The sequence below is a fragment of the Trichoderma aggressivum genome, assembly GCF_033847375.1.
Source record: "Trichoderma aggressivum f. europaeum strain CBS 100526 chromosome Unknown scaffold_008, whole genome shotgun sequence".
NCBI classification, from domain to species: domain Eukaryota; kingdom Fungi; phylum Ascomycota; class Sordariomycetes; order Hypocreales; family Hypocreaceae; genus Trichoderma; species Trichoderma aggressivum.
Genome location: NW_026946374.1, coordinates 704,998 through 718,559, shown reverse-complemented (window position 1 = coordinate 718,559; position 13,562 = coordinate 704,998). Strand labels below are relative to the sequence as shown.

Below are 13,562 nucleotides of genomic sequence, written 5' to 3'. Positions count from 1 at the left end.
AAATCAGTATAGGAAGCCTTGGGACGGTGCTGGGAAATTGGCGGCGTGTTTCTGCATGCCGGTCGGACATTGCGAAGAATCTACCCGATACCCTGAAGATTCATGTAGGCGTCTCCTTCACTTTAGCAGAAGCAATGCAATGCAACACCACACAAAAGAGAGATATCTTTTTAAACAACGAGACCAACACCAGACATTAGAGGCTTGGTGTGCGTTTCTTTCGCTTTTTTTTCGATGAGAAAGAGAGTCATTCGTGTGTCTGCGCCTCTCCACCAGTGAAGCTGAAGACATTGACATCGTCCTTGTGACCACGAGTTGATAAAACAGCCGTGCGAAAGCCCCGAGAAACCCGCAGCTGCAGTGACATCTGACGAATACGACGGCGCGCACAAGAGAAGCCCCAAAAAGGCCGGAAGTTGAAAAAAAAGGCAAGCTAAGGCAGCAGCCCGAGGACATAGGCAAATGGTACGGATGCGTTGGGTCGAGCCTCTAACACGACGCAGAACCCGCCAGATCGGTGTGTGGGGGCTAGGACTCCGCCTCCAACGCCACAGGCGACAAGAAAAATTAAAGACTCGAGGGGATAATCCGGAATGGCGTCAATAGTAAACCATAATTCCCGCTGGCAGTCGGTACATGGATGGTACAAGCAACCGCGATTTCATGGGCCGTCTCCCAATTCGCACATCGTCGCCACAGCAAGCCAACTTTGTTGAGGAGAATCTCACCAATGGGGTGGCAGAGCGTGGCGGGCGGGAGCCATCGTCAGGTTATCAGCCGACTCATCCCTAATTTTTGAACAAGGCATATATAAAGTACAGTATTGGCATTGTCGCGTGGCGATTATAATGATGGGCGTCGCATTAACTTCAATGAATGAGATACTTGGTAGGCAATGTAAGTGATACTGGGCATTGGCAAGAGAGAAGATCGATTGGGCAGTTCTGCAACAAGTTTCCGATATAAAATTCATATGCCCGGAGTAATTGCGTCGCTTCGGCTGACGACCAATGAAAAGCTGCGGGGCGCTCAAATCGACAAGTGGGGGATGACACGGCAAATGAGAAGAGACATCGGAACCTCCCCAATACAGTATCTTGTCTTCTGTACTGTTATTAGATCTACCCTGGACATCCAGTAGTTCTATTATACTTGTGGCAACAGGTACCTGTATCATTCACAAGTGTTCTCCCTACAACATATTCACTCTTTTGCTAGAGAAGACGTGGGTGGAAGTCCATGTTAACGAGCCTAGTTCCATGACAAGCATGTCGCGCCCCTCGCTAGTAAGCTCTAGTAACCTTCAGAGAGCGCCTAGTAGGCACACAGGATGGCGGTAGTGGGCCTCCATCACGTTGTAGATTCAACTGCGCTTCGTTATTCGTCAAGGCTGAGGCCGAGGAAGAGAAATGAAACAGGGCCGCTAATGTACAGAGTAGCATACCACCGTCGGAGTCTTCAAGGGCTGGTTGGCAGGTAGATGTCAAGTACAGGTACATTTCCTGCGGCTTCAAACGCGTTCGGATCGAATCAGCTATGTTATGTAAGCACCGCACGTGATTTCGCGTTATGTTCGTTCATACAGGATCTCGAGCACTCGTACCTTGTACTTGGGGCATCACGCTCTACTTGTACTCCATCCACATCCTTGTCACATTCTGCCTAAAGAAGCTGAACATACACCATGATTTGCTAACCGACTGAAACATTCATCGAACCTTCTTTTTCCTTTCCTTTTTTCCTCTCTTGCGATTTTTTCTTTGTTACCTTCTTGGTTCTCTTTCTGTGTGCATCTCGATGAATCGCCCTTCTTCATAGGTGCTTGTCGCGCGCGCGCTTCCCCTCCATCATGGAGAGCATGAGGGGCATCTTGTACAAGACGAGCCTCCAAGAAGCTCGAGAGCGGCAGCTGGCTGGGCAAAAGAGGACCTGGTCGATGAGCATTGGTGATGAGAACGGAAAAGAGCCGTCTTCTGCATCTGGATCTGGATCTGCCTTTACTGCGACTACAGCTGCTCCCGCGTCAGCTTCTTCCCAAGGCTCGGTCCGGTTTCAAAGCGCTCTCCATTTCCTTCCACCGGCCACCAGACTTTCTGCAAGCAAAATCATCGCATTTAATGCACCAGAAGGCCCTTCCGAGTATACCCAGAGGCGTATTTTTGCTGCTACGCCATCTTCTACCATAGACCCCGAGCTCGATCTTGCCTATCCTGTATATAATCTACCGCCTCGGCTCGTTAATAATTTTGCTTCCCTTGGAATTAGGCAAATCTATCCATGGCAGAAAAACTGCCTCAAAGGACCAGGCTTGCTTACAGGTGCTAAAAATCTGGTTTATTGTGCTCCCACCGGCGGTGGCAAGTCTCTTGTTGCTGATTGTGAGCCCATCTCGTTGTATCTATAATATTGCCTTGGGTTAAGCAGCTGATGTTTTGCCCAGTACTCATGCTCAAGAGGATAACGGAAGAGCCCGAGACCAAAGCCCTCCTTATTCTCCCATATGTTGCCCTTGTACAAGAAAAGGTTCGCTGGCTACGGAGCGTCGTTCAGGGACTTACCGCAAACCTAGATCCCGAAGCGCTGGAGAAGCAAAGAGCCAATAGTATATGGCGACTTCGTCCAGACCATGATTCTATCAAGGTCATCGGCTTCTTTGGTGGCGGCAAAATTCGATCGACTTGGCAGGATTTCGATATCGGCATATGTACCCTGGAAAAGGTTTGATTTGTCTTATTTGACTCGATCTAATGCTTCTGCATGATATCTAACAGGCTTGTTTTTTTAATTCAGGCCAACATGCTCATCAATACCGCCATTGAAGACTCTTCCATATCCCAATTGCGAGCTGTAGTTCTCGACGAGCTTCACATGATTGATGATGACCATCGTGGGTATCTTCTCGAGCTGATAGCAACTAAACTCCTGAGTTTAGAACAGCCCATTCAGATCATTGGCATGAGCGCTACTCTTCCTGTAAGTCATACGTACTAGATAAACCTCACGCCTTTCCTGTGTCTGACAATTTACTAGAATGCAAGCCTGGTTGCCAAATGGCTTAATGCACATTCTTACGAAACTAGGTATAGGCCGATACCAATCGAAGAACACCTAGTCTGCGAAGGAAAAGTCTACCACATCGGTACCAACGGTGCTGCGGCCCAAAGACAGGTGAAAGTCGAGGAGATATCAAAAGCTCAGATAGATCCTACGCGACAAATCGAAGAATCCAGCCATAAGGAATTTCGCGATCCCGTCCTCAACGCCGTGGTATCCTTGGCACATGAGACAGCCCTGATGGGTTATGGCGCTTTAGTATTCGCTGGTAGCCGAGGCATTTGCGAGTCGGATGCTCGCCTGATCAGCAGAGTAATGCCCCAACCGCACGAAGTGGATAGCAAGACTATGGACAAAAGGATGGATCTGTTGAGTGAGCTACGAAGTCTCAGTACAGGAGCCGATCCTGTATTGGAGGAAACCGTCTTGTCCGGCGTTGCATTTCATCGTAAGTCTCCCTCTTTGGCATCAAATTTCATATGCTAACTACGAGTCCTCAGATGTGTGTGCACCACTATCTCATCTCTCTAGGAAGTGTGCATATTAGCTGACCTGAGCAGGCGGGCTTAACGAGTGAGGAGAGAGATCTCATTGCCGAAGCGTATGATGCTGGCACACTGCTAATATGCGTCGCCACCTGCAGTCTGGCAGCTGGTATCAATCTGTGCGTCTCCTCAATTACCTGGATCGCGACACGCCTAACTCACTAATTACAATGCACCAGTCCTGCTCGAAGGGTGATCCTTCATAATGCAAGGATGGGGCGTGAATTCGTCGGCCCCTCTATGCTACGACAGATGAGAGGTCGTGCCGGAAGGCAGGGCAAATCGCCCGTTGGAGAGACATATCTCTGCTGTCGCCAAGACGACCTAGAGCAAGTCTTAGATCTCATGTATGCGGATATCCCAGAGATTGCTAGTTGTCTCAACACCGAAAACAAGCGGGTTCAACGGTAAGACACTGTTTCAGTTTGCCGACAAGCATGGCATTCGTTGACATTTGAGCAAGGGCCATTTTGGAAGTCATTTCCGTTCGCTTAGCAAACAGTCATGAGTCTCTCCTCGAATATTTTTCCAATTCTCTAATAAGCTATACTCACGATCGAGAGTTTGTAGAAAAATGCCTAACCTCAGGGCTGGAAGAGATCCACGATTTAGGGCTAATTGTTCATGATTCTTCCTCGAGTTTTGCAGCGACGCAATTGGGCAAAGCCATCGTTGCCTCTTCTGTTGATCCCTACGATGGAGTCTTTATACATGCCGAACTAACTAAGACGCTCAAGGCCTTTGTCATGGATGGCGAAATGCACATTCTCTATGTCTTTACTCCGGTTCAAGATTTCGGCATCATAGTCAACTGGCAAGTGTTTCGCAACGAGATGGACGCGTTAGACGAGAGTGGGCTTCGAGTCCTTGGCTTTCTGGGTATCAAGCCGACGGCCGTTCTCAAGCTGTAAGGGATATCTATCGCGAGTCCCTTTCTTGTCAATGTTGCTTCGCTAACGACATCTCAAGTGCTCAGGGAGTTCCACTTAAGGAGAATACACCCGAAGAAAGGGAGTTGGCCCGTATATACCGTCGTTTCTATCTGGCACTGCAATTGCGAGATTTATGCAATGAGATGCCGATACATGTGGTTGCGCGAAAGTACGACTCACCTCGAGGTTCTGTGCAGACACTTGCGCAGACATGCCAGGGCTTCGCGGCAGGCATGATTAAGTTTTGCGAGCACATGGGATGGGGGTAAGATACAATCCACCCTCCTTTTTCTTTCATCCATAGACTGACAAGGTGGGAAGCATCATGGCTGCTGCGCTGGAACACTTTTCGGACAGGCTGATGGCCGGTGCAAGGACGGACCTACTGGAACTCGCCAAGATTCCATTCATCAAGAGCCGCACGGCGTGAGTACACTATTCGAATCCTTACAAAGCGATACAAAAGACAGAATATGCTCATACTACTGATTCAGTCGAGTCTTTTGGGAGAACGGATATCGAACCGTCGGTGCTATAGCAAACGCCGATCCAAAGGAATTGGTTCTGATTCTGATGCAAGTAAGTTGAAGAGTTCTTTAATGGCATGAGTAAGCCCTACGTACAAATTCTCTAATGACCTTTCCAATCAGGCCCAGCCGAATAAACTGCGTATCAAGGGGAAGATTGACGAGAAATATGAAGAAAAGCTACTCGCCAAAGCAAATGTGATATCAGCTTCGGCGAATCGGCTATGGCGTAAGTGGTTTACATCTCACAATATCTACATTGTCTTCTTCTTCTAGGCTAATTGTGTGTATAGAAGTTCAATTGCAGGCTGAAATGGCTGAAGAATAAGAAAAGTAGGCTCAAATATATGATTACGTCTAGATTGTCAGGTGGATTTTTTTTGTCGACATATTCACGTTGGGAGAACTACTAATATACCTTACATCAGCGTCTTTATAAGAAGAGATTTATTCAGTTTTCTACCACAATTCATACAACAAGGATATCTGCTTCCAAGGGTAGTCAATGAACGAAAAGAACTCCAAATCTTTGCCTCTCAAATCTCACTCCATCTACTCTGCAATCCTAAACAACCCGGATGCGTTTTCTATAATTTCTTCATCATCGATTTCCAAGACAAAAAAAAACATGTCCTCGCTTGCGCAACTAACATAATGATCTCTCTAAAGCATCTGCCCAACGTTGCTCATCTGCCGCTCGCAAGAAACCTTGTTCATGATTCCCACCCCCCTCTCGTCTAATCAGCCAAGACATTCCTTAGCATAACCAGGAAATTCTCCTTCAGCTTGTGAACCTCGGAGATATCCGGCTTCACAGGCTCTCCCGCCGAACGGCGCAGACGGTCGCGCTTCTTGGCCCTTCTCTGCCTCTCAGCATCTATCGGATCCATGTCGTCCTCGTCCTCCGCCTCAGTCTCGGAACCATCGTCGTACGCCAAGTCCTCCAGGTCGTCATCGTTGAGGCCAAAGTCGGACGAGCTGAAGCCGGTCGGCATCATATCGCTACCCGGCTGTCCTTCCGCCGCCATCTTCTGCTGCGTCTTATCGCTGTGCCACTTCTTCCGGGCCTCTTGCCAGGCGATCAGGGCGTCAATCTCCTTTATTGCCTTGTCCTTGTTGATGACGCCGCTGCTGACGCCGCCTTCGAACAAGGCGTTGACGTTCAGCGTGCCGTTCTTGGGTCCTTTGCGGAGGAACTCCAAGATGCCCTCGATCCACTCCATCAGCTGAGTAAAGAGACCATTGTCGTGCGTGTGGATCTCGTGTACGAATTTGTAAAAGTTGTGCTCGTGTCTAGCACACAGATCGATAAATGCTTGGACAGTCTGGTTAGGATCTGCAGACGCATCGTCTTCCCTGCATTTTTCAACCACCTTGATCATGTCGTCGATGAAAACAGCAAAGTCAGTGACGCTATTGTATACGTTGGCCGACTTGTACACCCGCACGAGGGGCTCGTAGAATATGGTGAATAGGTCTCGGAAAAGCTTCAGCGTAACAGGCTCCTCAATCAGTTGTAGCAGCATGCTCTTATCTCTGTAGCGCGTGCAAAGCTTGAGAAGCTGTTTAAGGTAGGAGAAGAGCTGGGCTCCTTGCTTCAGTTCCTCGTCAATGTTCTCGACGGCATTGTTAAAGGCGACATATGCGTTGAATAATCGCTGGATCTGCTCGCCCGTCAATTCGGGTTCGAGAAGATCTGATCGCAAGATCACCACGATGATGTCAAGGTCCTCTTCTTCGGCTTGGCGCCGGATTTCCTTTTTGATGTCTTCCTCGGCGTTCGTGTACAGTTTGATCTTTTCGGTGAATACGGGGTCGCCAATCTTGATATCCAATGCGTCAATAGACCTCTGGAAGCTTCGGATGCCATCATGCAATGCGAGGGAAAACATTCGCTGCATGAGTGATCGGGCTCCGAAGGGTTGGGCAATGAATATGTCCAGGATACCGGACATGACGGCTGCAGGATTCGCAATTCGGATGACGTTCTTAATGACGGTATATGGGACGAGCGAATGAATGCGTTTGGCTTGAGCAAACATGTCTGCCGAGTTGTCTTCGGCCAAGAAGAGGTGGTATATGACGGCAGCGATTTCGATCCTCAGCCACTCGGCAAATTTACGATATTGAATGCTGAGATCGCCAATCGTCGGTTTTTCCTTGATCTCTTTGAACAAGAGTGTAAGGCCATTGCGTTCGACGATATCCCGCCGGAACCTATTATATAGTGTTAGAAAAAAAAAAAGTCAAGGGGCTCGAGGGAGCAACTAACTGTTCCATATACTCATCAAGCTCAGCAGCACGCCTCCTAGCAATCTCATAAAATTCCTTTTGCTCCTCCATACGCTTCTCATCGAGTGCCTTGCGCCTCAAGATATCTTCGACGTCCTCGTCTGTCGGTGTGATGGGGTCACCGCTGAAGAAGTCCACCATTGCTTTAGTATTGGCGATTTGGGGGTTGTGCAAGAGAGATCGTAGGAAAGCGCGGAGCGAGACTCTCTGGTTCTCACGCCAAAGGACATACTGCACATCATGTTAGCTCTCTTCGCTGTATACAAGCTCCGTGGGCGGTAGATGCTAACCTCCTGTTTCCCATTTGGAGTACCTGCTCCAGAGCTTACTTGACCATCGACAGATGGCCGAGGTGAGGCTACCTTCCTCGAGCGGTTTGATTTGGATGACCTTATTGATCCTGGGCCACGTGAAGCTATCGCAACAGTTAGCCGGCGACTTTTTATCCTTGTTGATAGTGGGAAGAACAAATGCTCTCGGCCAAGTACTTACCTCCTCCCCCAGGAGTTAGTAGCGACGCTGCGCCAAACTGCTGGGACAGTCTACTCGTCCTCCGAGTTGATTCTGAAGACACAGAGGAGGCATCAGAGTCGTTTCCTGTAGTAAAGCTCGGCAGCAGCCCGGTTGCTCGCGTATCCGACTTGTTCTTCTTCGGCAGCGCAGGTATGACTCTCCCAGGCAGTTCGGTGCGCAGTCTTCGGTGCAATTTGCTAAAGTCTCCATATCGGCGCCCGACAAAGTGTTCCAGCTCGCCCTTTCTCTTGATTCGGAGAATGAACTCGGCGTGCTTGTGGTATCTGATGTTGCGCTTGACCGAAGTGACGCGAACGCCGGCCACATTGACGTCCCAGCCGTTGATGTAGTTTCCTTCGGGGAGGGTGTTCATAACGCCCCTGTCGATGGCGTTGCTATCTACGATTTCGATTTCCGAAAACTTGATGCGCTCTTCGAACCCGGACGAGGTGGGGATGCCGGAAACCATCATCAGCTCGACCAGCTTCTGCGCCTTGATGGCCAGCTTCCGCCGCTTCGTTTCCTCCAGACGGTCTTCGGACGAGGAAATCTGCTTCATGGCAAACGACTCGAGAAACTGCCCAAGGTGTCAGCATAAAATCACCCTCACAGTGTAGCGGCGCAACGTACGACTTGGAGCATATCTTGCCAAAACTCCTTCTCCTTGGCCTTGTCGAGAAACGGGAAATCGCGGACATGATTGACAAAGATGTATCGCAGAATCGGCAGCTCGGATTCCTGGGGGGCCACTTCGCCCTGTTCCGACTTGAAAGGCGCACCGAAGCGCTGCAGGGCCGTGGGGGAATTGAGCTCGCTGATCTCCCACTTGACTTGATCTGCGATGAGTTCCCTCTTCAAGTCTATCCCGTGCCATCGTTGGTTAGCTCCCATCGCAACGGTAAAAGCATCAAACAAGGGGAAGAAACATCAAAGAAACGCACAGTGCTCCTGTTTTCCCGTCAGCGCATTGCTGCTTGACGCGGGCGCGACATCTGAGCCATTGGCGCGAATGGGCAGAGAAACAGCAGCGCCGCTATCGGGCAGTTCCTGTTCGGCAACTGTCATGGCCGAAATCCAATATGGCACCAAAGGAGGGCGATCGCAGAAGACGAATAGGCGCAACGCGAAGATGAGAAAATCCAGGCGTTTGCGAGTCTCGGATGACAGCAGATGCCACAGCCGCCGTCAGCCAGAGGATGAGGAGCCGGCTGAATTCTTGGCGGGGTATTCCGTAGCTAGCGAAGAAATCGCGGTAGGAAAGAGTTTGTGTCCGAGCAATATGTAAGCTCGAGACTGGGCGGGTTCGCCTAAATAGCAGGGCGCAAAGCTGCAGAATCGATTGCGATTTCGACAAAAGGCGAGGAGGGGTGGTGAGGGGGGGGAACTGTCTTGGCCAGGAACTATTAATCAACCCAGTAGTCAAGGTACTCGTTGCAAATCTCGCGCACACAACAAAGAGGAGAGAGAGAGAGAGACAAAGAGACAAAGAGGAGTCGAGAATCGTGGCAATGGCCCGACGTATTAAAAGGTGGTGATGGAGAGTGGAAAAGAGAAAGAGAAGATTGGAATCCAAAGAGTATTACCAAAACACCACATCCATCAAATCCACAGCCCTGTTGCGCCCCATAATTTATTACTACATACATGCTACATATTACAAGCTACCTTGCACACTGCAGTCCAGTCGTCCTCTCAAGTATCACGGCGATGCAGGTGGATTGTTTTGCCGTTATCCCACTGGTAAGCAAAATGCCTGCACTGCATGGGCGCAGTTTTCTGGCCCAGAAACATGACGTTGGACTGCAGCATCCCAAGCCACTCTGGTGCTGTAACCGCCGCACCGCTGCCCATTTTCGGCCCCTCCTCAGCCGCCTGGCCGAGTGCCGAGAGACATTAATTCCACAGAGACAAAGAGAGAATCCATGCAAAAAATTCGTTTTCCTTCGCACATGCGCAAGCCAGCAGAAGCAAGGAACAGATCCATGGCAGCGGCATGGCTTCAGCATGACATCACTAGCTTAAGGCGCAGGGTAGCGTGATGATGGATTTTTATAATTTTATAGGCCTTGGCCGCCCCCTAGGGAGCGATGTGGCTACTAATCCAGCAACCCCCCCAGCGGCAGCGGCGTTGTTGAGGTGTCATTGATGGACAGATACAAAAAGTATGAATATGATTGATCTAGTAAGATTTCCCCTTTAAATCTGACGGAATGTTTCAAAACATATCATACCTATGCTACTGTCACCACAATCTCCTACAAGCTGATACGAGTATTATCACCACTGTAGACCCCATTAACCTCTTCTTCCTTACAGGGTAGTCCATTCGACGCTCACGAAAATGGAACACTGGAAACAAAAGAACGGAGCCAGCGGAACAAAGCCACAAGCCGCCCAGGCTCAATCATGGCGCCATGGCCGTTTCCGCCGCCAAGATCCCCCCATGCCGAGAAAACACACACAGCGGCAGATCCATCCAAACATACTTTTCTTGAACATGTATTTCAAGACATTCTTTTGCCAGCCACATCTCTCAGCGAAATTAAGAGGGGAAGCAAAGGGGTAAGAGAGAGAGAGAGAGAGAAAAAAAAAAAGAAAGGTAATCTCGTCTGACAGGACTCGACAAAGTCTTCTTAATCAAGCTCGTTTCTGCTGCGGTGATTGAGATCATCTGCACACAATTGCGTATAACTCAACTTGACAAAGGCATTGGGGGCTAAATCGCGGTCCTTGGCGCCAAGTTGGCAGTGCGGGCAAACATGAGACCAATCAGTTCCTACCTATACCTACCTTAGTACTAATGCTTCACTCATGAGCGTCTTTTCTCGTCTCTCAACAACGACGAGTAGAAAGGTCAAAGGTACATGTACATTGATGAAATACTGTGGTCAAAGTGCATTGTGTACGAGTACACGATCTACAGAGTATTACAGTACACGGCCGCAGTTTGTTGTACACCAAAATGTCCAGTCCAAATAACCATCAAACCCTCCAGACGCATCATCGCAATTACAGCTTCCCCACACTACACTGAATCCTCAAACCGCCGACTCTTGCACCAACACCAAACGGCCCATTGTCTTCTCCGTGCTTTGGCCGATCGGCAATTCTTTGCAATTAGGATAGTATCATGTATTACCCATAATGTAGTCTGTCCTTTGTCTTCATACCCCTGGCAAAGAATAGTTGCACTCCATGCTACCTTGGTAGTAATTGAGGCTGCTTATTAGTGGCAGCGTTATGGCATGTACTCGCAGCAGCTGCATCCAAAGCAGGCAGGTAATCTTAATCTTACAACTCTGCACGTTCTCTCGTTTGCCCAGCCAACCAGCCGAACCTTGCTTGGCTCTTTGTTCCAATCCAACTCGCAAGTCCAATAGCAAGCCCGAAACGCCGGCTGAGCAACAACGCACAAACCTCGGGATGCTTGGCTCTTCCTCAGCTCCACTGTGGCAGTGAAGCCGGCGCAGGGTTTTGCGAAGTCCGGGTACCGTACGAGTATGGCCAAAGCAGTGCTACACGTCCGTTCTCCGCATATCGCTAGCAGTGGGCTAAAGTGTTGCTCGGTGACGCCGAACAGCTGGTCTCGTGCCAAAGCCGGCTCCTGTCCCCCCGAGCTATTGATGCAAATCCTGTTGGCGCTGTCGATGCCGGCGCGGTGCTGTGCACCCAATGTGTATGGCTTTGGCCGCTCTGCGTCTTGGCAGTGCGAATGGCCCCTCGGGTTGCTTTCGCTCCGTACAGTGTCGACAAGTTTTTGTTTGGGTTTGTTTGTTTGGCATTCGCCTGTCGCGGTTGGGGGTTCAGGTCATAGCTCGTCGAATATCCGTAACGGCTCGTCTGCTAGTGGTGTTTCCCATGCCCTCGTCGTCTCTGGTTTGTCGTCGTGGTTGTTTGCTGCGAGCACTTGCTCGACGCTTTGATGCTGTCCTTTGAACTCGGGCGTGGTATTTCTCCATGCGCCCCGAGCTCCAGGGCTGACCTGTGCTGCGGCGCCGCGGGCATTGTAGCTGAAAGCCATGAAGAGGAGGCCAACGATGCAAACAAGGACTAACAGAGCCGCCCAGATGAGCCTCAGCCGCTTGCGCGTCTTCTCTTGCCACGCCCTGTCGGCGCGCTCCCAGCCCTCGATTTGTTTGCGCACCACATCCACTCGCTGTGCTAGCTTGTCGGCGGTCTGCCTTCCCAGGTGTATGCGACTCTGGAGAGTCTCGATCGTCGACTGCTGTGATGCAAAGTGCCCAATGCCGCGTAGCTGCTCTGTAACGTCCGTCTCGAGCTCGCGCGCGGCCATGTCGAATCCCTCTTGGAGGTCACACGACGCCTGCGCGAGGTCCTTGAGGGCCTTGACCATGACCTGCAAGCTGCTCGTCTTCTCCAGCAGCGCATAGTGTGTCTGGTCTAGCTGGCGGGTGGTTTCGGTCGAGAAGCTGCTGAGCTCCGTGAGAGACTGTCGCAGGCCACTGTAGAGAGGAACCAGTATCAGCATGTGTGTAATCTTACGTCTCGCAGCATCGCCCCGTGGTGACGTCTTCTTACTCTGTGCTGGAAGATGCCTTTTCCTTGTCATTTTCCTTGTTCTTTTGGAGCTTCTCCTTGACCTTGACCTTTTCCTTTTCTTTGTCTTTGTTGTCCCTGTCCCTGTCCCTTTCCTCCCTTCCCAACCGCCCAAAGTCCAGCTTGTCGTCGCCGTCTTTGGAGATCAAGAGACTGGCGCGCCGGCTGTGGATCGGGCTGATGATGGGCGTCACCGGCCCCGACCGCGGCACGTCAACTGAACGGCGCATCCTGTGAGCCTGTGCCTGTGCCTGTGCCTGTGCCTGCGTCTGTATCTGGGGGAGTGTTGGCGTCTCATCGTCGTCCAGCCTCTTCCGGACTTTGTCGCCCATGACCTCCGTGGCCGACCGCTGGAGAACGTGCCGCACAGGCCTGGCTGGGGCTGCGGATGGAGACTCGGGCAGGTTTTGGGTCGACATTGCCGCTGGTTGGACCGTCAGAGGGGCCCCCTTTTCCATCCGAGCATCGTGCATGCATCCAATTATCCACAAAACCGAGGCCTGGGCAGGGCAGGTTGAACATGCCGCCGGACAAAATTAAGTGGGGCCTCGCTCGGCAGCAAGCAAAATGACGACAATCCGGTTCACATGTCATCCATGGCCTGTAGCTGCTGATCACCAAGTTCAAGCTGTACTGTAGACATGTGAGCAGTCACTCTGCGTAGAAATTCAATCGTTATTCATTGACATCGCCTTCAATTTCCTTTGTCTCTTTTTATAAGTTCTTTCTTTGTTTTAATCTTCTATTGTTTCGGCATGTTCCGTCTCAAATAGCTGTTCGTTGAATCAATGTGCTCCCCAACGCCGTGCAAATGCAACACCTCCAAAACCCATCCGCAAGAGCCGCCCCATACTGTAACTAACTAGACGTAGTAAAATGTAAGATGCAGGTAGATACATAGCACCAAGACAGAGTCTGTGTGCTATACCTTGGTAGGTAGGTATCCAGGCCCCAACGCAGCTCAAAAGAAATCCCAGCAAAGTCCCACAGTCTGGCGAAACCAAGTAACAATATCGATCATTCTAGCATGAGGTACTGGGCATATGATGCAGGCAAATCCGCAACAGCTAGTAGTCCTGTTTTTGCTGCAGAACGCAAATAAGACCCAAGTTCAGACTACTGCGAGCAGCGACTGGAGTCCA

General features: G+C 50.4%; 3 protein-coding genes across 3 annotated transcripts; 1 reads left to right on the top strand and 2 right to left on the bottom strand.

Annotated features, from left to right (window-relative positions):
• Positions 1-1,849: 1,849 nt before the first annotated feature.
• Positions 1,850-5,386, top strand: Triagg1_3060 (uncharacterized protein; the record flags this gene model as incomplete). Its single annotated transcript, XM_062897311.1, has 14 exons — positions 1,850-2,378; positions 2,441-2,718; positions 2,791-2,887; positions 2,933-2,973; positions 3,031-3,502; positions 3,555-3,556; positions 3,615-3,718; positions 3,779-4,006; positions 4,063-4,506; positions 4,569-4,796; positions 4,853-4,957; positions 5,026-5,110; positions 5,182-5,287; positions 5,352-5,386. The coding sequence occupies 14 exons, from the start codon at positions 1,850-1,852 to the stop codon at positions 5,384-5,386; spliced, it is 2,754 nt and encodes a 917-aa protein (XP_062758127.1).
• Positions 5,387-5,795: 409 nt separating this feature from the next.
• Positions 5,796-8,928, bottom strand: Triagg1_3059 (uncharacterized protein; the record flags this gene model as incomplete). The annotated part of the gene is made up of 6 exons (XM_062897310.1): positions 5,796-7,275; positions 7,331-7,581; positions 7,641-7,765; positions 7,843-8,440; positions 8,494-8,723; positions 8,805-8,928. 6 exons carry the CDS (start codon positions 8,926-8,928, stop codon positions 5,796-5,798), a joined length of 2,808 nt encoding a protein of 935 aa, XP_062758126.1.
• Positions 8,929-11,671: 2,743 nt separating this feature from the next.
• Positions 11,672-12,839, bottom strand: Triagg1_3058 (uncharacterized protein; the record flags this gene model as incomplete). The annotated part of the gene is made up of 2 exons (XM_062897308.1): positions 11,672-12,326; positions 12,403-12,839. The coding sequence occupies 2 exons, from the start codon at positions 12,837-12,839 to the stop codon at positions 11,672-11,674; spliced, it is 1,092 nt and encodes a 363-aa protein (XP_062758125.1).
• Between the last annotated feature and the right edge of the window lie 723 nt (positions 12,840-13,562).